The sequence below is a fragment of the Ctenopharyngodon idella genome, chromosome 13, assembly GCF_019924925.1.
Source record: "Ctenopharyngodon idella isolate HZGC_01 chromosome 13, HZGC01, whole genome shotgun sequence".
NCBI lineage: Eukaryota > Metazoa > Chordata > Actinopteri > Cypriniformes > Xenocyprididae > Ctenopharyngodon > Ctenopharyngodon idella.
The window spans coordinates 25,629,666-25,656,148 of NC_067232.1; the positions used below are offsets into that span (position 1 = coordinate 25,629,666).

Below are 26,483 nucleotides of genomic sequence, written 5' to 3' on the forward strand. Positions count from 1 at the left end.
TTGATGATTATAACTGACAACTAAGGAAAATCCCAAATTCAGTATCTCAGAAAATTAGAATATTACTTAAGACCAATACAAAGAAAGGATTTTTAGAAATCTTGGCCAACTGAAAAGTATGAACATGAAAAGTATGAGCATGTACAGCACTCAATGCTTAGTTGGGGCTCCTTTTGCCTGAATTACTGCAGCAATGCGGCGTGGCATGGAGTCGATCAGTCTGTGGCACTGCTCAGGTGTTATAAGAGCCCAGGTTGCTCTGATAGTGGCCTTCAGCTCTTCTGCATTGTTGGGTCTGGCATATCGCATCTTCCTCTTCACAATACCCCATAGATTTTCTATGGGGTTAAGGTCAGGCGAGTTTGCTGGCCAATTAAGAACAGGGATACCATGGTCCTTAAACCAGGTACTGGTAGCTTTGGCACTGTGTGCAGGTGCCAAGTCCTGTTGGAAAATGAAATCTGCATCTCCATAAAGTTGGTCAGCAGCAGGAAGCATGAAGTGCTCTAAAACTTCCTGGTATACGGCTGCGTTGACCTTGGACCTCAGAAAACACAGTGGACCAACACCAGCAGATGACATGGCACCCCAAACCATCACTGACTGTGGAAACTTTAGACTGGACCTCAAGCAACGTGGATTGTGTGCCTCTCCTCTCTTCCTCCAGACTCTGGGACCCTGATTTCCAAAGGAAATGCAAAATTTACTTTCATCAGAGAACATAACTTTGGACCACTCAGCAGCAGTCCAGTCCTTTTTGTCTTTAGCCCAGGCGAGACGCTTCTGACGCTGTCTGTTGTTCAAGAGTGGCTTGACACGACAGCTGAAACCCATGTCTTGCATACGTCTGTACGTAGTGGTTCTTGAAGCACTGACTCCAGCTGCAGTCCACTCTTTGTGAATCTCCCCCACATTTTTGAATGGGTTTTGTTTCACAATCCTCTCCAGGGTGCGGTTATCCCTATTGCTTGTACACTTTTTTCTACCACATCTTTTCCTTCCCTTCGCCTCTCTATTAATGTGCTTGGACACAGAGCTCTGTGAACAGCCAGCCTCTTTTGCAATGACCTTTTGTGTCTTGCCCTCCTTGTGCAAGGTGTCAATGGTCGTCTTTTGGACAACTGTCAAGTCAGCAGTCTTCCCCATGATTGTGTAGCCTACAGAACTAGACTGAGAGACCATTTAAAGGCCTTTGCAGGTGTTTTGAGTTAATTAGCTGATTAGAGTGTGGCACCAGGTGTCTTCAATATTGAACCTTTTCACAATATTCTAATTTTCTGAGATACTGAATTTGGGATTTTCCTTAGTTGTCAGTTATAATCATCAAAATTAAAAGAAATAAACATTTGAAATATATCAGTCTGTGTGTAATGAATGAATATAATATACAAGTTTCACTTTTTGAATGGAATTAGTGAAATAAATCAACTTTTTGATGATATTCTAATTATATGACCACTTTAACACACACACACACCTTCTTTATCATCTTGATCCTCTCTGTTAACTGATGTTTCTTTTGGAAATCCCTTTTTTTAATAAAGCACATACACACTATAATCCAGTTCATTTTGTGTTACTAATGTCTAAAAAATTTTGTTGTTCTTAAAAATGAATGAAAATTAAACTGAGAACAGGATTTTTTTTTTTTTGCATGATAAATTTGTGAACCAATCAAGAGCTCTGTGATTAACAGTCAATCAGAATTAACGACAAACTGTGATTTACTGGATTATGGATAATATTCTTATTGCGCTGGAATGATAAACTCATTATTCAGAAACTCAGAATAGTTTGAATTATATTTATTTAGCCGGATGATTTAGGGTTTTCTGGAATATGGAATATGTGTTCTGAAACTCAACACTTACTTTTATCTGACGTGCAGATCTGTTTGGTGTTTAGACTCATTCATGATGTAAAGTCTTTTTCTTTGTCCAGAATCCTTTTTTTTCTTAGTCTTCCTCAGAGAGACATTCTTTGCCACGTCCTTCCAAAGTGTTTCTGCATCTGGTCTCCATGACATAACAGGGTGTTGCATAGATATGAGATAAGAGAGAGAACACACAGAGAACACAAAACTGCTTCCGACCCAAAGACAGGAGTGTGTACGAATACACTCTGAAAAATAAAGCTGCTTTTTTGGCCTCGATGGTTCCATGAAGAACCGTTAAAATCCATGGAATCAATTGCCCAAACAGTTCTTTATAGTAGAAAAAAGGTTCTTATTATTTAAATTATTCAGATGTTCTTTTAAGAACTGATCACTGAAAGATTCTTTAGGGAACCAAAAATGGTTGTTCTGTAGCATCAATGCAAAACCTTGTGAAACCTTTATTTTTAAGAGTGTATGTAGTTTATCAGAGGAAAAAGTCAAACCCAAGGTTGCACTTGAATTTCATCATTTATTACTGAAGGGTTTGGGATTATCAATATTTGTTTTACAGAAAAACATCAACAGAACATCAACAGATGTTGATCAGGGAACATGTCTGATGTTAACACGTACCTAACTGGCTTTTTACTCTGAACAACAAAAGAGAAGTAGACAAAATCATAACATAAGTGGGTGTTATTTCAGAGTGTTTTGCTGAGGTTAAATCACAAACATCTCCAGCTGTTCATGTAACCACTAAATTAGGAAGTCCATAAATAACAAAGTTGAAAGCGGAAGAGCTCGGAGGTGTTTTTCTCCGGGCGTCTTCAGATGAAACGTCGTCCACATTTACAGCTGAACTCTCATCCACTGTGATGAGAGAAAAAGAGACAACAGACCTTCATCACTTTGGCTATTTGGTTGCATAAACAAACACTCAAATGTGTGCACACAGCAGAAATAAAGAAATCAAACAAACACCACCTGTCGGGCTGGACGATTTTCCGCTGACTTCTGTACTTTCTGATTTGTGTGTCCGTAAAACATGAGCAGCCCGTCCTGAAGTCAGTCCTGTTTTCAGAAGATCTGAAGTTGAGAAACACACACATGAAATTGGTATCAAAAGTGCTCTTGAACAAGCATCACATGTCTGAAAGTGTGTAATATAACTCAAAAATGATTTTTTGAAGCTGTAAATCAAAGATAGGAGTACATAAAAAAAAAAAAAAATACAGTAACACATTACTTAAAGCCTTTATGTATAATATAATTATATAATTAATATATATTCTTAATATAATTATAAAGATATTCATAATCTATGTTATAATGCATCTTTTCATCAATAATTGTAAACAAAGTAAAATGGATTATAATATTTGTAGATTCCTTGTCACATTTGAAATTAGTTGTTTGTCATGCGTTTTAATGCATTATACTTTCTAAAGGTGTGACAATGAATATATAAGTAGTATAATGTTTATAACTCTGGTTACAATTATTCATGAGATCATACAATGCATTATAAGAATGCATAATTAATGCATTAAAATCTTTTATAATGCATTATATATAGAGGCTTTAAGTAAATGTTTTTAAGCGCCTCCGAAAATACTATTTCAGTCTTTCTACTTCAAAATTTCATGTTTAATGCAATGTGTTACTTGCCATTTTCTTTGCATATCAAAAACAAATTTCTGTGAAAATTGTTATGTTTAAATAGTAAATCCTACTTTAGATTTTTTTTCAGTGTTAGTGAAGGACATTCCTGAAGCTTGTGGGTTCAATTCCCAGAAAATGCATGAACTAATCAAATGTTTTTCTGAAATCTGCTGAAGTCATGACTGTAAATGTGTGATTGACTCACTGTCCATGAGCGAGCGCATGTTTTGCGCGTTGGCTGCGGCACTACTGTGCCACTGGTTGAGCAGGACGGAATGAACCCCGCTGAGAGTCAACAGATACGCCGACCCGACCGGACTGTCTAAAGCTTGCACGGACTGTCTGAAGAGTGAAGAGATTATTAAAAATTATGAATTAGAATCATAAAGTCAAGAGATGCAGATAAATCAGGATCAGAAGTGTTTTCATCATCCTGCCTCACAGCAGTTCTGCAATATTTTCAGCACATTAACATACTATACAGTGTCACATGTACGCAAAAGTTTGAGAACATTTAAAATATGGGATTTTTTTTTCATTTAAACCTGGAAAACAAATTTGCATTAAAAAAACATCAACTCTAAGAAATAGATTCTGCACTATTTCTAGGCCCCTCTTCTGTCGTTCAACACTTGATTGAATTTATATTGTCACATGATATTCTTAGACTGCATGACATCATCTGAATGTGCCTTACTTTGGCTTTAGGTGAACTGATGCCACTGAAGTAAATCAAATCAGAATTGGCGTTTTGTGTCTTTAGCTTCATGCCTATTATCTCTGAGCTCATCTATGCTATGTACTGAAATGCTAATGTACTACTATCAGTTAACAAAAATAAACCCTTTGCAGATATATGCGTCCGTCACATCTCTTGCCATCTGAAAACATTAATCTGTCCTTGAATGACGCCCGGACGCACATATGATTAATCCCTATCAGGGTTAATATACTAAAACTAAAACCATAAAAACTTGAAATAAAATAAACATTAACTGAAATAAAATAAAACATACATTTTAGTATTTCACATTTTCATTTAATTTAATTGATTGACTAAAATAACAAATTAAAACTGAAATAAAAACTATATAGACAAAAAAAATAAATAAATAAAAATGACAATAACACAAAACACAATTTCTAAGACTTAAAATATAAAAATCTAATTCAAAATATGTTCTATATAAACATTTTAAACAAACTAAAACTAAAAATGACAAAAACAAACACAATTTCTAATCACTAGAATTTAAATTAAAGTAGAAAATATAAAAATAAATACTAATTTAAAATTTTCAAAATATGTCCTATATGGACATATTTAAAAAAAATTGAAATAAAATAAAAATGACAAAAAAAAAAAAATTTTTTAAAACTTTAAAATTTAAATAAAAATGGAAAATATAAAAATAAAAACTAACTCAAAATGTTCAAAATATGTTCTATATGGACATATTTTAAACAAACAAACAAAAAAAACCATGACAAAACCAACAGAATTACTAAAACTGCGAATGAATTAAAGGAAATTTAAATGAAAAAGGAAAAATTTAATTCAAAATATTCATAAAAACTATACACTAAAAAATAGCTGTAAAAAATGAAACAAATTTACGCAGCAAAATACCGTTTTCCATTGAAACAGTAATATACCGTAAAAACATTGCATTCTGGGTAATATTATTTGTCATTTTCGAGAATGTAACCAATATGCTACTTTCTTGAAAACAACAAATATTACCCAGAATGCACTGTTTTTACGGTATATTAACTTCTGTATATTACAGTGCATTCTGTATATTACAATGCATTCTGGGTAATATTATTTGTCGATTTCGAGAAAGTATACTTTCTGGGTAAATATTATTACCCAGAATGCATTGTTTTATGGTATATTACTGTTTCAATGGAAAACGATATTTTACTGTGTGTAAATTTGTTTTACTGTGTGATTTGTTTGTTTGTTTTATTTGTTTTCAGCTATTTTTTTTTAAAGTGTATTAGTGTCTCAATGATCTAACACTGATCTCTACTGATAACACCATTTGCAATGACAAATTTGTCATTACATTAGAAAAGGCAAAAGAGAATCATTTTAAACTGGTGGTCTTCATTACCCTCAAGAGATCAATAAAGAACAAATCAATAAATCAAACAGAATAAACCTCTTTCTTCAAGAGTCTGTTTTAAAGGCAAAAATCCATGAAATGCATCCTGGTGATTAGTAAATGACTGTACAGTATAAATTCTGTAATGTAGCACTATCATGAAAACTATTAAGACTATTAATACACACAGAAGTATGTCACGCTAATAAAGCAATTTGACTTTTTATTTAGTGTTTGTATGTTTCACCTCTTCTGGACACTGACTCTGTTCTGACCGCAGTCAAAAAGAAAGACCACCTGACATCCTGTGGAAAATCCAACACAGAGAAAACAATGTTATAAGAGCATTAGAGTGTGACAAATCAACACCAGCTGTGGTTTAACAGTAATATCAGGGAGTCTGAAAGCCACCGTAAGCTGTGCTATACACTGAATACTGACATCAACGGCTCTTATGCTTTCTGCTAGAAACATTCATTTGTGTATAATGAAGAAAACAGTTTGATTATTGAGTTCTGCGGCCGTCTGTTGTGTACTGAGTGGATTAAACCGGCGGGTGAATCCGTTCCCTACGGAGTCCTGCTGTTCGTCCCAGTGATCTGTGCGATCTGGACTCAGAAAGCGGTCTGTATAAACACTTTCATAGAGCTCTGAGGCGTCTCAAAGTTACAGATGTTGATTTATCATGTGTAGAAACTCATTCTGATCTCAGTTTATCTACGGATATCTATATATATTATCATCCACACAAGCAGATGATATTGTTAGATATCAATATGGCTGAAGTTTTGTTGTCTGTCTCTTTAAATGCTTAAGCTATTTAAAGCAGGATGGATTCTGATTGGCCGTCACTGTTTTAACGTTCATCAGCTGGAAAAAAATTGTTCTGAAAGTGATTCCAATGACATCTTTCCTCTGTCATTATCGTTATAGTTGAAGTGTGGACTCTGCTATTCTTTTATATTTAGAACGATTTTTAGAACTATATCTTTATCGTTAAGCCCAAAGTATAGCTCACTTTTTACGCACATGTGAGGGTCAGCGTACAGTGCACGTGACGTGAATTTCGTCATCAGAAGAGTATGTGCGTACTGTACGCGCACCGCCGGATTTTTGTAACCTTGTGTACTTGTACGCGCAGGTCGCACTTGCGCATTTAATTTTTTTGCAGTAATTAGTTTATCCACAAGGTGGCAACCATACCCTGGGGGCGTCGATTCACAAGGTAGTCAAAGAAAACCTGCATAAACACAACAGACCGGAAGCTACAGCGACAATGGAGGCCTACATAGATGAGAGATTAGAAAGTACCCTCATTTGTACAACTCTAGCATGAAAGAATACAAAGATGTTTACATGGGTTGTAACTCAGGCAGAGAGATGCCTCAAAATTGCACATGCATCGAACGCCTGTGTACGCATAAGAGTCAAATTAAGTATACTTTCCAAGGCTGTGCGTTCAATTGTGCCCCAGGGTTTTATAGTTATCGTCACTAGTCTGAACAGGCCTTAAAGATAAAAAATATTTTCTTACAATTTCTACTAGATAGAATATTTTAGAGCTTGGCAAAACTAGACAAATGTGTACTCTTCATAAAAATGCTCATGGTGTTTTTATTAATTTCCATGACTTTTCCAGGTTTAAAAACCACATTGTTAAAATGAGTATTATAGTATTATAGTGTTCCTCACATGAAGCATAGAAAAGCATTAGTGTAACTAGAACAGACCAAATTGTGAACATTCTGTGAACATTCAGAGTATAAGATTCAGTCAGTCACTTATTATGATCAGTTTCACTTTGGATGCTTAAAGGGATAGTTCACCCAAAAATGAAAATTATCCCATGATTTACTCACCCTCAAGCCATCCTAGGTGTATATGACTATCTTCTTTCAGACGAACAAAATCAAAGTTTATAATGGGAATGAATTGGCCCCCCCCCCAAAAAAAGCCCCCCCAAAAATAAAAATGATAAAAATAAAATAATCATAAAAATAATCCATACGGTTCCAGGGGGTTAATGAAGGCCTTTTGAAGTGAAGCAATTGGTTTTTGTAAGAAACCTTTTCATATTTAAAACTTTATAAATTCAAATATCTAGCTTCCAGCGGACGACTGTACGCATACTGCGCGAGTCGACTTGCGCCACAAGAGTAACCCCTGATGCGACGCAGGATGTAGGAGTATCGTATCTAAGCATAGACGCCTCTCACGGTTCAAACAAATAGGGCTGGGGAACAAACTCAAGCTCCTCTTCTCTTATATTTCTCTTTAAAATTTCTCGTTTTACACTTCTAATTTGTGACCGATGTATTGTTTTGCTCTATCCTCTGCGATTCCGCGTTCGTCAATATGTCATGCGTCGGGTCTTCCGCTGCAAATCAGTGCGTACAGCCGTCTGCAGGAAGCTGGTTATTATAGTTAATAACATTTTAAATATGGATATTTTTCTTACAAAAACCCATCACTTCGCTTCAGAAGGCCTTTATTAACCGCCTGGAGCCAAATGGATTACTTTTATGATAGATAATTCTATGAAAAGCCAGAATATTTTTAAATGATCTCAACACCCAGGATGGCTTGAAGGTGAGTAAATCATGGAATAATTTTCATTTTTGCGTGAACTAACCCTTTAAGAAGAAATTGTAAAAAATTAAAAAGCATAATGTAGATTTACAGAATCCATGCAGAGGGTGAAGAGTTTAAAAATGGCTCAAATGTGCCGAACAAGGATTTAGAGCATGTAAGACAAGCCTATTTTCAAGAATTGCATCATGAATATTCATAAAACACCATCATCATTAGCACTGTTGGCAACCTCATTGTAAATTTACATTCAGTTCTAATGAGACCAAACAAACCCGATCAGAGCATCGAACAACTACTGTACATCATACGACACCTGAGCAGGAACAAGAACACATGGATGGAAGGATCATGATGTATGGATGGTGATTATTGATGGAAAACATGATGAATGGACAGATGTAAATGATGAAACTCACATGCCAATAAAACACACAATCGGTCACTGATGGACATATAAAACACAATCACACATGTGATAATGAGCGTGTGATTTAGTCTGAAATGGACAGATTGACGTACTTCATACTCCCATGAGGGAATCACCTTGGTTTTCTGGTGTGGAAAAAAGTTTTCTGGCAGTACAAATATCTGAACATTCTTAAATCAAGATACATTTACTGGAGAAGCAAAATGACTGAAGAAATTAAGTCTTGTTTAATAAACAATATATCAAAATGAAGTGAGTTTATGCTTAAAACAAGAACAAATATCTGCCAATGGGGTCAGAAAAATAAACTTAAAGGGGGAAAAAAAGTTTATTTGTTTTTGTTTTAAGTTTGAGCTCACAAAAGCGCTTGCCCAGTCATAAACCTTCACTGCAGTGATATTACTTTGAATTGTGTCCCATCTCTCGTTCTGCAGTTTTTTTTTTCTCATTTTCAAATCTCCATTTTGCTTGTTCTCTCTCCTCGACCGTCATACGCTCCCCCCTTATGCTGATTGGTTAGACGTTTGTTACTGAGTCCACCTTTAAACAGCACTTAATATCTTCAGTCATTTTGCTTCTCCAGTAAATGTATCTTGAATTAAGAATGTGTAGATATTTGTGCTGGAAAACAAAACAAAAATATCTTTATCTTTATCTATATCTATATTTTAGCCAAATCTGAAAACATAAAAGACTCTGAAAACGTTATTAGAAAGTGGAGGCAGGTGAAAGACTGAGTTTTTTTCAGCTCAAACCAGAACAGAGATCTTCAAAGCATCAGCGAACATGTACAGCCGCACTGATCAGAGAAATATCAATAAGAAATCAAGTATTTATTGTTGTAAAACGATTCTGCATGTACAGGTCATCCCAACAAAGAGGATGTTAAATAAAAGGAAACGTAAAGCGGCAGACGAGATCACGGCGGGGAGCTTCCAATCATGAATATCTTTTCATCACTCTGTCTCCCACTAACTTTCTTTGTCTGCTATGTTTGGCACTACAAAAAGTGGGCGCTCACTTAATTCATGAACCAAATATGTGTTTCAGAAGCACTCATTTTAACAGCCTGCTAACCGAAAAAAAGCACTGCAATTGATGTCAAGTCACTTGCATTGCATTGAGGGATATGGTACTGCATTCAGTGTGCTCTGATTTATACGACAAAATCCACATATGATTCACAGTATACATACTGTATACTGCAGAACAGAAAGAGTAGTATGTTAGTATGCTAATCTGACTATGATGTGTATGAGCTGAAAGGGTCAAAAGACACTTTTCCACCATTGGGCCAAACCGTTCTCATTGCTTAACCTTTCCATTCTGGGTGAATGGATGGATGGATGGATGGATGGATGGATGGGTGGGTGAATGGGTGAGTGGATGGATGGATGGATATGTGAATGGGTGGGTGGATGGATAGGGCTGTGTATTCCCTAGTTGCTTATAAGAGTATTGTCAGACATAACTACTTACTTTTATTAGGTTTTGCATTTTGGATATATATTTAGACATTTAGAAAAGACTATTTTATCATGGCTGATTTGTAGATTGCAATTTGTACCCCAAAAAAATGCTCTGTATTTTTGTATTTTACATTAATTTCCTATAGCGGTCATAATGACGTCAACAATTTTTTGTGTGTTCATATAGCAAGCGTCACAAGAGTCACCAAGTTTCCTACCATTCCCATTAGATTTCTAAAATGACTGAAGGCCACCAGAGGGTTGAAGGTTATTCTGTGCTAAACCCTGAACCAAAACTGACTGAAGTTCTGGAGTTCACAGTGAGTGTGTTTTTGAGTACCGGACAGGGTTATTATCGTTAACCAAAACTAAAACCATAAAAAATATCATTACTTGCACTAAAGTTAAAATGAAAACAAATAATATGAATAAATTCTACTTCAAAATATTAGCAAACACTGTAATAGTATATTAATGATACCGGACAGGTTGAGGGTGGCCATCTTGGCTGGTGGAAAGCAGGAGAAGAAGTTCTTCATGCCAGAGTAGATGAAAGCGCTACAGGACATCAGCAGCTGCTCGAGATCTGCAAGACTGAGGGAGCAACGGTATTTTCACACATTAATACTCAAGATAAAAGTCAGATTCTAAAAATATGTGTTTCATGGGCTGAACGCTTCACTGCCAGCTGAATCAGGTGTGTGCGGGAGAGTTCAGACCTGCGCTGGCGCTCGTCGCCGATCAACCCTTCCCACAGAGGTGTAAATTGCGATGCGTACGTGTCGAGGGTCTTTCTCATGCTTTCTGCTGGGCTGCTCCAATCTCAATAAACCAGGGGAGATTAAAGGGTTAGTTCGCCATAACATTCAACTCATTTATTCACCCTCACTCCAATCCAAACCTCTATGACTTTCTTCCGTGGAGCACAGAGATTTTGTGAACAAACTTTGTGAAAAAGCTACTTTTTTCCATACAATAAAATCAAAACAGTGACCGACAGAACACGTCTGTAAAGCATGAATGAGGTTTGAGAGCTTTGAAAAAGTTATTTCTATGACTTCAGAAGACTTTCAGAAACATGTTTATGCAAATAAATGGACCAGTTGCATAAACACAACCATTATGTTAAAACTGTGTCTTAAAAACGATATGAAAAACATTTCTTTTCACTCTCAAATCTAAGGTTTGATGCAGCTGAGTTAAAAAAGTTATGACTAGTATGACAGTTTGAAATTAGAGTTTATGCAACGGGTCCCTGAAGAGCAGAAATTAAAGTCAACATGATTCTATTTGCTTTCTTAATACACTATCCTTCAAAAATTTGGAGTTGGACAGATTTTCTAAATGTTTTTTTTTTTTTTTAGAAAGAGTCTCCTCTGCTCACCAACGCTGCATTTATTTGATCAAAAATACAGTAAAAATTGTAAAATATTATTACAATTTAAAATAGCTGTTTTCTATGTGAATATATAGTAAAATGTAATTTATTCCTGTGACCAAAGCTGAATTTTCAGCATCATTACTCCAGTCTTTAGTGTCATATGATCCTTCAGAAATCATTCTAATATACTGATTTGCTGCTCAAGAAACATTTCGTGATACATTTTTTTTCCTCAGGATTCTTTGATGAACAGAAAGTTCAAAAGAACAGCATTTATTTGAAACAGAATCTTTTGTAACATTATAAATGTCTTTATACTGTCACTTTTGATCAATTTAATACACCCTTGATGAATAAAAGTATTAAAATCATAGGTTTCATTGTGAACAATTCATCAATGCATCTTTTGTCTTCATAAAAGTGTAATGCTTTTTCATTAAACACCCGCTTTCACTCAGAAATGTGTCACATTACAGTAGTAAAATGTTTCGTGATGGCTTCAAATTGCTTTTTGAAACTAATTCCACTCACCAGCCTGGTTTCCATCCTCCTCCTCCTCCTGGGCATCAACTACATCTTTGAGCCTGTGTTAAGAATATATTTCTATAAACTATTTTACAATAAAAAAGCTGAAACTAGATCCAGCGGGGAATGATCGCTCTGACATTTCACACACATCACAGACGCTTGTGAGATGGAAAATTAAGGTATTTTAAAGTGAAGGATACATCTGAACTTGTGTGTGTCCACTGGGATGGTGTGCGGCGGCAGGACGCGATTGACCGGCACCTGTGGAAGAAAGCTCTGTACATCCTTAAAGGTCACTTTACTTTATGTGAACTTAGGAGAAGGAACTGAAGAAGAGCAACGAGAACGAAGGGCAGCGTTCTCATTATATAATTGACCGAGAGAGGCCGGTTAAAAGGGAAGGATGGAAAAAACGAAACATCTAAACGTGAAGGCTGCTAAAGCAATATTGCATCTCTATCAGCGGCCGCCAGACTCATTTAGGAGACTCACCACTTTGATGCCTCGGCTTTGATCGCCTCTTCCCTTGACTCCTCTGCCACCTTTGGCCTCCTTTTTATTGTCACTTTCAACTGTCACCAACGAGAAAGATTATTAAAACAGGAAATGAGTGTCTGACTGGCGCATGCGGCGTGTAAAAACAAGTGTGGTGCCAAACTTCAGCTCTTACAGCAACTCGCAAAGGCCAGTGACATTTAATATCAATGACTGTGTACTTCAATAATGTGAATTTAATGCAACGGAGACATTCATCTGCCTCCAGCAAAAGTCACATAAACAGATTACGCTGAATAAACACAATCACATTAAAATGTGACTTTCTTTCATCCTACTCATTATTGTAGGGAAACTCGGACTTGTAAACAGTTTACTCAAAATGATTCAAATAATAACAGGGTGCATGTCCATCTTATTGCTTGATCGTTTTAATCAGTGCGTATTAAAGTGAAACATGCAATCAGGAAATGAGAAAATCAGATCTAAATGTACCTAGTCATTTGCTTGAAAACTTCTGAAACAAATTATAGCATCAAAATCATCAGTGACATCCTGTACATTGTATTAAACACGACCCAAAAACATGACCCAAAAAATGAAATTCAGCAAAAGAGTTATAAGTAGCTTCATATTTAATTCTTTTTAAAAACTTTTGAGCAGTAGGTGGCATTTTTTTTAACAACATGCTTTAAAATCTTTTTATGAAGCAGCACAACTGTTTTTAATTTTATGACCAGTAGGTGTCGCTGTCGCAAGGATGCAATAATCAGGCTGGTGATAATTTGAACAATTTTCATCAATGGAGCAAATATGATGAGTGAATATTCAATGAATAAGGCAAGAAATCTGAAGGAAAAATTATAGTTTCTAGACCAAAGCTGCCATAGACTACAGTGACAGATGATGAATGAAAAGATAAAAAATAAACAATAACTGGCCCCTGATGATGGTGAATATAATGCACATATCAGTTAAAACTTGTTGTAAGCACATAAAAGGACAAGAAAAACAGTGTTTGAAACACACACTGTGCTTGTGCCAGTTATAAATAATGAGGAAAATAAACTTTGCTATCAGCACACAAATAGGTTTAGTATAATGTTGAATTTCTTCATTGTGTGCTGTAATTTATTCAGTGTATTACGCACAATATGGTGTAAAATAACAAATAGCTCCTTTAGTAAGCACTGCTTGGCTCTACATCTTCCTGACATAATGCTAAAATATGAATGTTCAAATTATGCTAATGACTGTCCTACATGATAATGTGTCTGTACACTTTCTTATGAGCTTGAACACACTAAAGTGTATGTGGACCAATATTATAGACTCTGAAACAAGACCGGAGCGGCACAGACTGAAAAAAACACTACTGCAATCATTTGCATATGGCATTTTAGTGCTGAGGTCCGAAGAAGTGTGAAACAATTATTCAAAGAAAAAGATAAATGCTAAAGGTTGAAGTTAACAGCTCTATGAAATATTAAAATCCTCTCCGCTATTCAAATTATACGTACTGTATAAAAATTTCCAGAGTGTGAAACGGGTGAAACAATGACACTCTTTTGAGGTTTGTGGCAAAAAAAAAAAATCTAGAACAATATAAATAAAAAATATAAACACAAATGGCAGAGACCGAGCATCATATTCAAGCAAACAGAGGACACTGTTCTGTTTCAGTGACACCAGACTTTCACGACACTGTAACCGTAAGCGCAATTTAAGACCCATACAATGAACTGGAGTAAAATCACCTTGCCAAAGGCACCGAGCTGGAACAGCCGTCACTTGGGATCGAATCCGACCTTGTTTGTCTCGGCCCATTTCTCAACCCACGAGGCTCCCGCTGCCCCATATATGAGGACCTACTTGTTAGGCCGTGGCCTAATTATTACATTTGTGTGGTTATTTTCAGCCCGATTTCCAGTTTGGACATTGTAAATGTGAGAGATGTGTGATAAGTGTGTGACGATATTGTCAGCTGAACAGCTCTGAAAGGTTCTGTGATGTTCTGAGTGTGTTGTTTGCCTGTCAGACAGTGAAGCAAAAGATAAATGTGTCCCATGAGGCAAATCGATCACGTTGAGCGGAACAGTCTCATCTCTGCCCTGAACGCTGCAGGATCTTTTCTCTTCTTTAACATGTTTGAAGTCTCAATGTGTTTGAATCAGCCATGTCAAAAAGTTTCATATGGATCAGAAATATAATTCCATATTTTGCTATCCAGGATCAGGTAATCCATTTTACAATTGTACTGGTTTTTCAAAGCAACATTGGATTGAATCACCCTGCTCCAGATACAAACTTTTCCAGATGACTAAATCTGGATTTCCAGTGCTCTAAAAGGAAATATCACAATATCAAGAACAACAGGTAGAATAGAGATATAAAACGATATTTCCCTCATATCTTCCCTTCAATTTCCCTTATCTGACCTAGGTTTCCAAAGTCCCTCCAGGGGGAGTTATTCTCTAAATCAGTGCGAACTGTTTCTGAACTCCCTGAAATGCCTCCGTAGTCTTTGTATATCACGTCACAATATTCCTCATTTAAATAATTCTCGCCCAAGGCATACGCAGATTAAAGGGGCGGGGCCTGGTTGAGTTAGTTAATAGTGTGTTGAAACTGGCGGTTATGGTAAGATGCGGGACATTTTCCAAACACGCTCGAAGCGCTTGACCAATCACAACACACTGATCCAGCCGACCAATCAGAGCACATTGTGCGTTTTAAAAAGAGGGGCTTCATCGAGACAGGAACTAAACAGAGCGTTACTGACAGACTGGGAAGAGAGGAGCTGCAAAAATGGAGAATATGAGGAAAATAATGAACATTCAAGCATGAAAACATTCTAGAAGAGCCCAAAAACAACATCAAGACTTTGTGAAAGGGCATAACAGATCCACTTTAATTACCAACATCACCCATTAACCACAAACAAACACAAGCTCAACACTACAACTATTGATTTATTGATTTTAGCATGGCAAACAAACTTAGCTTTATCAAATGTTTAGTTTGTAAAGTGTGTTAGAGTTGGTTGCTATGACGTTTCATCTAACACAGTGACATTCAGAAATTGATAAGCGTGTCTGAAAGTGTATTTCAGCATACTTAAACTTTGGTTTGCCAGTTAGAGAGAAAAACAAACAGTTTTTCCGTTACATCTCACAGCCCTAAACCTTCCTTTTCCCTTAATCCAGTAAGCGGCATATGGAAATGTCAGCCCTCGACGCGTAAGAGCGCTCAGGAAAGCCTTCAAGTGTTGGGGTGTTTAGTTTTTAATTTGACGATTTACACGCAGAAGCCAAGCACGAGTTCAAAATGAATAAATTAATTACGCAAATAAAAATTTAAAACATGTCCCAAATGCAATGGCACATTTGAATTTTAAAGAGATTACGAGGTTGTAAATCCTAACAGAGCATTTCCTATTAGAAAAGTCCTATTAGCATGTGGTTTTTATTAGGGGTAAAACTGATTAAAGCTCTGACAGAAATACCTCTGGATGTATTTCGATTTCCTTCTGGTTCTCGTCACCCAGAGCAGCTTCATCTTTACTTCTTCATCTTTACTGCATTCAGGGACTTACAAACTTATTAAAACTGTTCAGCAGACAGTCATGTGCAGAAGTGAACTGTATAAACTGAGACAGGAGAATATGAAGATGCTCCGGTGAGGATGCTGAAATCTCTCTGGTGATACTAGGAAAAAGCAGCATGTTTTACAGTGCAAACTAAACACTTATTCACTCAATTCCCTGGAACATCTGAAGGTCAGTTCAGGATGTTTACTTCTGATTGTTCTGCAGTTGTACACTACTGTATTCAGAAACACCCCACAGATGAGATGTTTGTATTTCGTGATGGACTGTATTCCCAGCAAGCAGCACAAACACACTATTCTAGCAAAACATTTGACAAAAAGAAGCTTGTACGGTTTGAAATGCTAAAACTCAATGAAAAATGAAGACAAAAAGAGTCATTCTGCGTCACTTTGTGAATGTGATAAACTACATGTGTGGTACCTCTGCTTCATCACTACACGCTTTTATGCATTTACTAATTAGAGCAAGCAAGATTTAATCAAAATAAATGTCAAATATATTCTGATTAACTGCATCCTGACATGAATATAGAGTTTTATTGCAGAACGTTTGATTGATTTTTCGCTGCATGATTTGTCATTAACAGGCCTAGATGGAATCTGTGGATTCCAGTAATATTATTACAATTTAAAATAGCTGTTTTCTATGTAAATATATATAGTAAAATGTAATTTATTCCTGTGATCAAAGCATCATTACTCCAGTCTTCAGTGTCACATGATCCTTCAGAAATCATCCTAATAAGATGATTTGCGGCTCAAGGAACCTTTCTGATTATTATCAATGCTGAAAACAGTTGTGCTGCTTCATACTTCTGTGGAAACATCAGAAGAGATGGATGGTGTATAGTACAAACTCACCTGCATCATCCGTCTGTAGACGTGCATGAAGAACCTGCAGAGAGAAGTCTCGAGATACGGAGCTGATGCCATCCGCCTGTAGGACACTCAACGCTTCTAATGGAAACTCCAACAACATCCGGTCAGCGAGAATCACCACAGACTCACCAGGATCTGGAGAACACACATACAGACGTTCAGCACTTTTTATTTTAAAGAGGACCCATTATGCCCTTTTCAAAGTCTTGATGTTGTTTTTGGGCTCTACTAGAACAGGTTGAGATGCTTGAATGTTCATTATTTTCCTCATATTCTCCATTGTTGCAGCTCCTCTTTTCCCAGTCTGTCAGTAACACTCTGTTTAGTTCCTGTCTCTATGAAGCCCCGCCTTCTGAAAAGCAGTGTGCTCTGATTGGTCGGCTGGAGCAGTGTGTTGGGATTGGTCAAGCACTTCAAGCGTGTTTGTGAAATGTCCCGCCTCTTATCATAACCGCCAGTTTCAACACACTATTAACTAACTCAACCAGGCTCCGCCCCTTTATTCTGCGTATGAATTATTTAAATGAGGAATATTGTGACATGTTCGTTCCTGGAAGAAAACTCAAGACTACAATGGAGGCGTTTCAGGGAGTTCAGAAACAGTGACACTGATATAGAGAATAACTCCTTCTTTGGAAACCTTTTTCATGCTCAAACAGCAACATTACACACTAAAGACAGATAAACATGGAGAAAAGCAGAATAGCTCCTCTTTAAATAAAATTCTATAAATTATGCATAAGATGATGGTTAAGTTTGCTTCTGTGTGTTGAGCTTTACATTAGCACTTGTGGATTTTTCTCTTGGTGCATATTTTCCAGCAGACATGTTAAAGATGGGCTTGATCTCAGATGCGGGCCTGGAAATCTGATCAATATTTCAGCCCTTAAAGCACATCAAATGTCATGTTTGATCTCCATATCAAACATCTTCTTATGTGCGCATATCAATACAAACTCGTGCCGATAGGCTCTCTTGAAAAGCAGAGAAACATTTTCCGACAGCGTTAGTAACTGCAACTAAATATATGGCAGAAAAGATAGAAGTTAGAGATGAATGTAAAATCCAGTTCCTTTACAAGTCAAAAGTTTGTTGTCTGTAATGTTTTTGAAAGAAGTCTCTTCTGCTCACCAAAGCTGCATTTAGAATTTAAAACAGATGTTTTCTATTTGAATACATAGAAAAATGTAATTTATTCCTGTGATCAAATCTGAATTTTCAGCATCATTACTCCAGTCTTCAGTGTCACATGATCCTTCAGAAATCATTCTAATATGCTGATTTGCTGCTCAAGAAACATTTCTGATTATTATCAATGCTGAAAGCAGTTAAAACACCATTTGTTTTGTACTAATCTCCATTCTTGGCAAAGGGGCCAAAACTCTGGAATGCTTTACCTACTAATTTAAAACTAGAGACCAATGGCAATGCTTTTAACAGAGACTTAAACAATGGTTAAAAACCAAACAACAGTGCTTACATGAATAGTCCTTTATACCCAATTACTATTGCGATATTGTCTGATTATGTTGCCTTTGCTCTACAGCTTATGTATGTAAATAATTCTGAATATATTGTATTTTTTTTTTTTTTTTAATTTTATGGTATTTTTTTCTTTTTCATTTTTCTTTATTAGTACTGTTATTATTTTACTTTTATTGTTAACATTGTTACTATTATTTATTATTATTAGCATTGTTAGTGGTTTTTTTTGCTCTCTGAAAAAACCTCCCGTGGACTGGTGTTGAAAATAACTTAACACTTAAGCAAGTGCATATGGTTTGTCCAATGTAACTGTGATGTCCATGTTAAATAAAATTTAATAATAATAATAATAATAATAATTCTAGTCGTGTTTTGTCTGTCCAGGGTGTTTGTAGGGTGGTCGTACCCGGCAGAGGTTTATCAGTAGTTTTGTCTTCCTTGTCTTTGGCTCGGGCTGAAGTGACAGTGGAGATGGACGGAGAACGAACACTGTGATAAGACAGAAGAGGAAATGAGAGACAGATGAGGGCATCATAGTTCACACAGGGCGTTAAAAATGGTGCAACAGAAATGAACAGAAGGCCCATTTATAGGTGCAATAACTCTATAACCAATATAAACACTTGTGAAATATGATTTTCTCTCCCCCAGATTCATGAGATTATGTTTGCATGTTTTGGTACCTAAAGCATGAAAAGTCAAACTGTGAGAGAACAGGATGCAGGTAGTTCTCCATTTCCTCAAGCAGTGCTTTGAAATGATCGTCCAGCTTTCTATCCTTCCCTTCCTTTATAAAGGGAGTAAAATAGAACATTTTGATTTATTGTTTTTTTTTTTTTTTTTAATATATTTTATTTCCTGATTAAAGCATGTGCTGTTAACTGTCTTACATGCGTGCGGCATGTGTGTGCGTTCAGATGTTTGAACTCTTGCAGGTGTTTGTGGAGCTGCAGTAGAGATGATCGCTGAATGGAGGCCTTGACCACTTTAGAGCAGATCAGACCACCTACAGAAACAGACACACAATCAAACTTACAAAAACACTGTAATAAAACTGTAATAAAACTCACAACCAATAACCACAACCAAAAATCTTCTGACCCCAAACTTTTGAATGGTTGTGTGTGTGTGTGTGTGTGTATATATATATATATATATATATATATATATATATATATATATATATACACACACTACCATTCAAAAGTTTGGGGTCAGAAGATTTTTTTAAAGAAATTAATACTTTTATTTAGCAAGGGTGCATTAAACTGATCAAAAGTGACAGTACATTTATAATGTCACAAAGGTTTTCTATTTCAAATAAATGCTGTTCTTTTGAACTTTCCATGCATCAGAGAATTCTAAAAAACATGAAGCAGCACAACTGTTTTTAACATTGCTAATAATCAGAAATGTTTCTTGTTATAGTGCAATTATACAAATAAGTACTGAGTAATATTATTTAACAACATGAACTTACTATATAACTAGGCTTAGGGTTAGGGTTTAGTTTAGTGTCAATTGCTTGTAATTCTGCATATTTTACTGTTATTACTATAGTAAGTACATGTAAGATGTGTAACAGGGACACTGTAAAATAAAGTATTACCATATTATTATTACTATTATTACTTTGGGGAGAAATGTGACCTGGACCTGTTTTCATGAGATAGGGTTAGAAAAAAAGGAGATTCAAAATAAAGGTGAGTCGGTTACCTGTCACACTCTTTCCTTTCTGAGTCTCTGCAGCTTTAACCTTCTCATAGAACCCGCCGTACAACACAGAACTACACAATAACAGAACAGACATGAGTTACACACAGCAGCGGCTCCTCTGTGTGTGAGTGAGTGAGAGTGAGAGAGAGAGAGAGAGAGAGAGAGAGAGAGAGAGAGAGAGAGAGAGAGAGTGTGTATGTGTGTCTGTGAGAGAAGTGTGTACATGTTTTTCTATCCCGGTGGGGACTTCAACCTGAATGCGCACAGACTCATGGGGAAACATGCTTATAAATCATATAGAATGAGTTTTTTTGAAAATGTTGAAATGCAGAAAGGTTTCTGTGATGGGTAGGTTTAGGAGTAGGGTTAGTGTAAGGGGATAGAATATACAGTTTGTACAGTATAAAAACCATTACGCCTATGGAGAGTCCCTACAAAGATAGTAAACCAGACGCGCGTGTGTGTGTGTGTGTGTGTGTGTGTGTGGCACAGATGGAGCTGACAGAATGAGATTTAGTGGTAAAGAATAAAGGAATAATCAAGAACAGAACAGCGTAAAATGCAATAGCATAAAACAGAATAGAAAAGAGAAATGGAGAACAGAGCAGTATAAAATGTAACAGAATAAAACAGAATAGAATAAAATAAAATACAACAGATGAGAATAGAATAAAGTATAGTATAAAACAGAATAGAATGTAGAGCATGGCACTAGCAACGCCAAGGTCATGAGTTTGATTCCCAGGGAATGCATGAACAAGAATGCAATGTGACACTATTGTCTTCTATAGAGCTGCTTTATTTTTCATATTTGATGAAGTCTGCATCATTGATTGAAGCTTCTTTGAAACAATTTGTAAAGCATCTGTCAAAAGCATAAAAATCATTTCCATAATAGAATAGAATCCCTCCCACCTGTCCTCTGAGTGCTGGAGTAGCAGGATCTTGAAGTTGGGTGGCATTTCTCCCAGAATTCTCAGGTGGTCTGGGTTTATGGTCAAGTGGCTGAAGGCCTGGAAGTGTGAGGAGACACATGACGCATGAATCCTGATCCTGTCTAGACGCTGAAGTCCCTCAAGAGCTGCTCTATTTAAAGCAGAACTAAAACTGCTGCACATCAGTGGCTCATGAACCATTTGGTCTAAACTCAAAGGATTCTTTTTCTCACTTCATCTCTGTTCTAGTCGGAACGTTTCTCAGCGATGAATCGCTTGTGATTTAATGAGTTTCATCACTTGTAAGTAAAGTCATCGGCTAAAAGAATGTAAATGAATATGAGCAGTCTGAAGGACTATGAAGGACCAAAATACTAGACTTATAAGCATGAGTAAATATTGCAGAACCTGAAATAAATAATAATAAATGAGATTCTCGTTTTAATTAAACTTAGTCAACTTTTATTAATGCAAAACCACCAAAATGAGAGTTTCTTCCATGTTTAATTCTTTTAAATCTTTGATATTTCGCTCAGACATGTTTTCGCATGGTCTGGTAAAAAATGATCACAATATTAACAGTAAAAGACAGTAATTTTCCTTACAATATACAGTGAAAAAATGTAATAGATGTAATGGAAAATTTAAAGGATTAGTTTCACTTCAGAATTAAAATTTCCTGATAATTTACTCACCCCCATGTCATCCAAGATGTTTATGTCTGTCTTTCTTCAGTTGAAAAGAAATGAAGGTTTTTGAGGAAAGCATTCCAGGATTTTTCTCCATATAGTGGACTTCACTGGGGTTCAACGGGTTGAAGGTCCAAATGTCAGTTTCAGTGCAGCTTCAAAGAGCTCTACACGATCCCAGACGAGGAATAAGAGTCTAATAAGAGTGAAACAATCGGTCATTTTCTAAAAAATAAAAAATTATATACTTTTTAACCACAAATGCTCATCTTGACTGTTCTGCGATGCGCCACGCATTACGTTGGAAAGGTCACGCGTGAGGTAGGTGGAAGTACTGTGGTAAGGCGAAAAACATTTTCTCCTCCAACTTCAAAATCGTCCGACATCGTTGTTTTACCTTTTTTTTGTAAAGACTTAGTTTTTTCACATTCAGTTTGTAAACACTTGCTCGGTACTTCCGCCTACATCACGCGTGACCTTTCTAACATGATTACGTAATGCGTGGCGCATCACAGAGCATTAGACAGAGCGCAAGATGAGCATTTGTGGTTAAAAAGTATATCATTTTTATTTTTTTGAAAATGACCGATCGTTTTGCTAGATAAGACCCTTATTCCTCGTCTGGGATCGTGTAGAGCCCTCTGAAGCTGCACTGAAACAGCAATTTTCAACCCGTTGAACCCTATTGAAGTCCACTATATGGAGAAAAATCCTGGAATGTTTTTCTCAAAAACCTTAATTTTTTTTTCGACTGATAAAAGAAAGACATAAACATCTTGGATGACATGGGGGTGAGTAAATTATCAGGAAATTTGAATTCTGAAGTGAACTAATCCTTAAATAAAACACTGTTAATGTGAAAAAGAACAAGTCATCTAATAATATACAGAGAAAAAATTTAAATTGACATTCCAGAATTCTGCTCTATGCATGTGACAGCTCACATTTAATGTTTTTCGGTTGCACTTTATTTTACAGTACTTACAGTGTACTTGCCTAAGAAAGTTCAATCTGTAAAACTTAAAATGTTGCTATTGTTTACAGTAAAATTCTGGCAACCACAGCTGCCGTTTTTTTCATTGCAATCTTGAACTTTACTACATAGCCAAATATGACATGCATATGCACAAAATGACATGCATACTATGCTAGGCCTGTTCTCATGCATAGGAATAGAAAGTGAAGGGAATATCTACTGTGACTGGCAGAATACGGTCTAAGGGGGTTTGCAGTGCACTATCATTATCAGGCTGTCAGCGAAGTACCTTAGAGAGACGGGCGAGCTCTCGACTCACTGCTGTCAGCGTGCCGTCGGGTCTGTGACCCTGTGAAGAGAGCAACTTCTCCCGCAGGTTTACCAGCGCACACACCTGAGACTCACTGACGCCAGAGCAGATTGCGTGCAGGACGGAGCGCATCTCAGCACAGCACACACCGCTCTGAGATCAGACCACAGCACATAAATATATGAGCATCACATGTATACATGCAGGTCGCACAAAGACTAAAGCACTCACAGTTCACCCACAAATGAAAGTACAAACTGCAGCTCTGAAATCATGTCAAGCTTTTCATGTCAAGACATTGTGTCAAATTTATATATTGTTTGTGTAGGTTACGATTTATATTTAATGCACATATCTAAGTAGATGGCCAGGTTTACATTTTACTGAAAGTTGTATCCAGTATATAATTGTTAACTTATATAGTTAACTAATGTTAACCAATAGAACATTGTAAAATGTCAGCCTTTTTGACATTATATGGAAAAGAGCAGCTTGAACATTCTGCTAAAAATCTGATTTCGGTCTCACTTTAGTTTAGGGTTCAATTCTCACTATTAGCTATGACTTTTGCCTCAATAAATTCCTAATTACTGCTTATTAATAGTTAGTAAGGTAGTTGTTAAGTTTAGGTATTGGATTAAGGGATGAAGAATATGGTCATGCAGAATAAGGCATTAATATGTGCTTTATAAGTACTAATAAACAGCCAATATCCTAGTAATATGCATGCTAATAAGCAACTAGTTAATAGTGAGAATTGGACTCTAAACTAAAGTGTTACCCTGATTTCTTGTGTTTGAACAAAGATAGAAAGTCACATGTGTTTGAATGCCATGAGATCGAGTAAATGATAACAAAACTTCATTTATGAGTGAATTATTAACAGTCGAACGCAGACACCTGCAGCAGGGCGAGGTACTGTCCAGAGGAGCCGAGGTCAAACTGGCCGTGACACTCCAGCAGATCTGAGCAGACGCGAGGAAGCAGATGAGGAAGGTCGTGCTGAAGACTCAGACTCACAGACTGACTGAGAGTTTCACAGGCCTGAGCAAACAGCAGCTGCGCTGCCCTCCGCTCGCTCTGACAACACACACAATCATTCACACACACGTTCACATATGAGACACACAGAAAAGATGCTTGCAAAGTTTTCACTTCTTCTTTACAGACAGAACTGCTGAAAAATATCCTCAGATGTCAATCTGACAAATCCTCTTTTTCTGGATATCCTCAAAGCATTAAGTGGTTCATAAATAGACCGAAGAATATCGTTTTGGTTTCTAAAAATGCAAAAAGTTGTATTTTATAACTAAAGTTAGCTGAAAAATCTTAGCTTAAGGGTTTTTCACTCTGTAGTCATCATCATCATTAACTTAAGTACACTGAATCTATGCTAGTTAATGTGTATAAAGTATATGGCCTGCCCTCATTAAGATAAATGTGTGTGTGTGAATATGTGTGTGTGTGCATGTACCTGTAGCTCCGCACTTTTGCCTGCATATCGTTTCTTCTCAGTTTCAGTCATCTTTACATGTTCGTCTTCATTATCATCCTCATTTTCCTCTCTCTCGGCCCTGTCCTCGTCCTGGTGGCACAACGGTGATATTGAGTCCATGTGAATCAATGGCAGTCTGGAGAAAAGTGTCTTCAAGAGGGTGAATTATTGGTGCCGAGGCAAATTAGACCCAAACGCAGAATATAATGATGCTTAATAGAGTTTAAACAGGTGGAAAAGAAAGAAAATCTATACTGTGACTTAAATAAATGCTTATTTTCTTTCCAAACCATCTTAACCACACTATGTAAGTATATAATGATGCTGCTGGGTCTGAGACTGTCATTTTCAAAGTATTTTTTTATCATTATGACAAATAACTGACAAGGTTCCCATCAATGTTCCATGACTGTTTCTTGACCTTCTAGTCATTTGTCATTATTGCCTGGAAAGCTTGGAAGAGCAAGGATATTTTTAAATATATCTCAGATTGTGTTCATCTGAAAGAAGATAGTCATATACACCTAGGATGGCTTGGGGATGAGTAATCATGGGATCATTTTCATTTTTCCACATATGCATTTAAAATGCATATAAAATATTGCAGAGTAGTAATTTAAAAAATTCAGGAATTTCCATGACATTTAAAAGGCCATCATAAAGCAGTCAGTGTGTCTGTACTGTACCGTGATGGGCTCGTCCCACAGTGTGGACGGGTACAATGGGTCTCTCTGCTGGGCTAATATTCTCAGGCACCTTCCCAGCATGCCGAGGGAACGAGCCCTAGTCTCCACACAGTCCAGTGAGAGGGAACTAACAGCTGTGAGGTGCGTCAGAACCACCTGAGCCAGAGAACGTCCCACACCAGACCAGTCCTGAGGAAAGACACACACACACACACACACACACACGGCTCCATGTCACACTAACGCTGATACTACAATCAACACAGAAGAGGACATCTGGGTGAATCTCACATAAACTGTCACTTCTGGGTCATAATTTATCCAATAATAATAATAATAATAAAAAAAACATTGATAAATTGTTTACATAAAGTCTATGAAGCCTGTTTTAGGGCCACTATGATAAAGATTTTTTTTTTTTGGATTGTGCAAAAAAGGTGGAAATTGTAAAGTACATTTGTAAGGCAATTTAAGCAGCTACTGTCTGGAGTGAGGCTGTTTTTGGGCCAGTGCAAGAGTTTAAGGCCTGATAGAGAAATATCATTTAATGAAAAAATTCAATCGAGATGTAACGTGAGCGAGTGAGAGTTACTTGATTGATAGATTAAACATCTTATCTGTGTCTGACCGACTGCAGAATCGACTGGAGACACACACACACACACACACACACACACACACAGTCTGCAGAGACGTGAGAAACAGCAAACACAAACATGCTTCTCTTCTTTCTGCTAAATATCATATTGAAACAAACTCAAAGCTAACCCACTATTGGTGGTTTTAAGGATCCAACAATTCATGTTTAATTTCATCTTAATAATGCCAATTACCCAAATGCTTAATCCTAATGTTGTACTAGATGCACTTTTTAGTAACTATTTTTGTATGCTTTTCATTGTGTGACAAAAAGGTGTAGTACAGCTATACATGTTACAGTGGTGTATGCAATATAAGCTTGTTTGTCCACAGTTGTAAAGCAGAAAAAAATGCACATCATTATTGTTTTAAATTCATGTTCCTGGTAATCTTGAATCAGAATAACGTCCCCTCCCTCTTGCTATGACATCTCTTCTCTTCTCTGATGATGAGGGCGGGGCAACCTGTCACTCACATGAGATCCACCAATAGCAAACCACAACCATCCAATCAATTCCCCACA

The 26,483-nt window shown here is 36.6% G+C and overlaps 1 protein-coding gene across 1 annotated transcript in view; it reads right to left on the reverse strand.

The window, feature by feature from the left end:
• Positions 1-2,393: 2,393 nt before the first annotated feature.
• LOC127525417 (cilia- and flagella-associated protein 46) overlaps positions 2,394-26,483 on the reverse strand; it is a 75,868-nt gene continuing 51,778 nt past the window's right edge. Inside the window, exons 40-58 of the mRNA XM_051917951.1 lie at positions 25,322-25,510; positions 24,615-24,725; positions 24,041-24,220; positions 23,120-23,293; positions 21,146-21,243; positions 20,231-20,301; positions 19,405-19,520; positions 19,198-19,301; positions 18,921-19,003; positions 17,012-17,164; positions 12,539-12,618; positions 12,247-12,307; positions 12,050-12,094; positions 10,857-10,959; positions 10,619-10,731; positions 5,897-5,954; positions 3,744-3,880; positions 2,861-2,962; positions 2,394-2,746 (exon numbers count right to left, since the gene is read on the reverse strand). Coding sequence (XP_051773911.1) covers positions 2,622-2,746; positions 2,861-2,962; positions 3,744-3,880; positions 5,897-5,954; positions 10,619-10,731; positions 10,857-10,959; positions 12,050-12,094; positions 12,247-12,307; positions 12,539-12,618; positions 17,012-17,164; positions 18,921-19,003; positions 19,198-19,301; positions 19,405-19,520; positions 20,231-20,301; positions 21,146-21,243; positions 23,120-23,293; positions 24,041-24,220; positions 24,615-24,725; positions 25,322-25,510 — 2,103 coding nt within the window. The 3' untranslated portion in view covers positions 2,394-2,621. The remainder of the gene's footprint in view (positions 2,747-2,860; positions 2,963-3,743; positions 3,881-5,896; positions 5,955-10,618; positions 10,732-10,856; positions 10,960-12,049; positions 12,095-12,246; positions 12,308-12,538; positions 12,619-17,011; positions 17,165-18,920; positions 19,004-19,197; positions 19,302-19,404; positions 19,521-20,230; positions 20,302-21,145; positions 21,244-23,119; positions 23,294-24,040; positions 24,221-24,614; positions 24,726-25,321; positions 25,511-26,483) is intronic.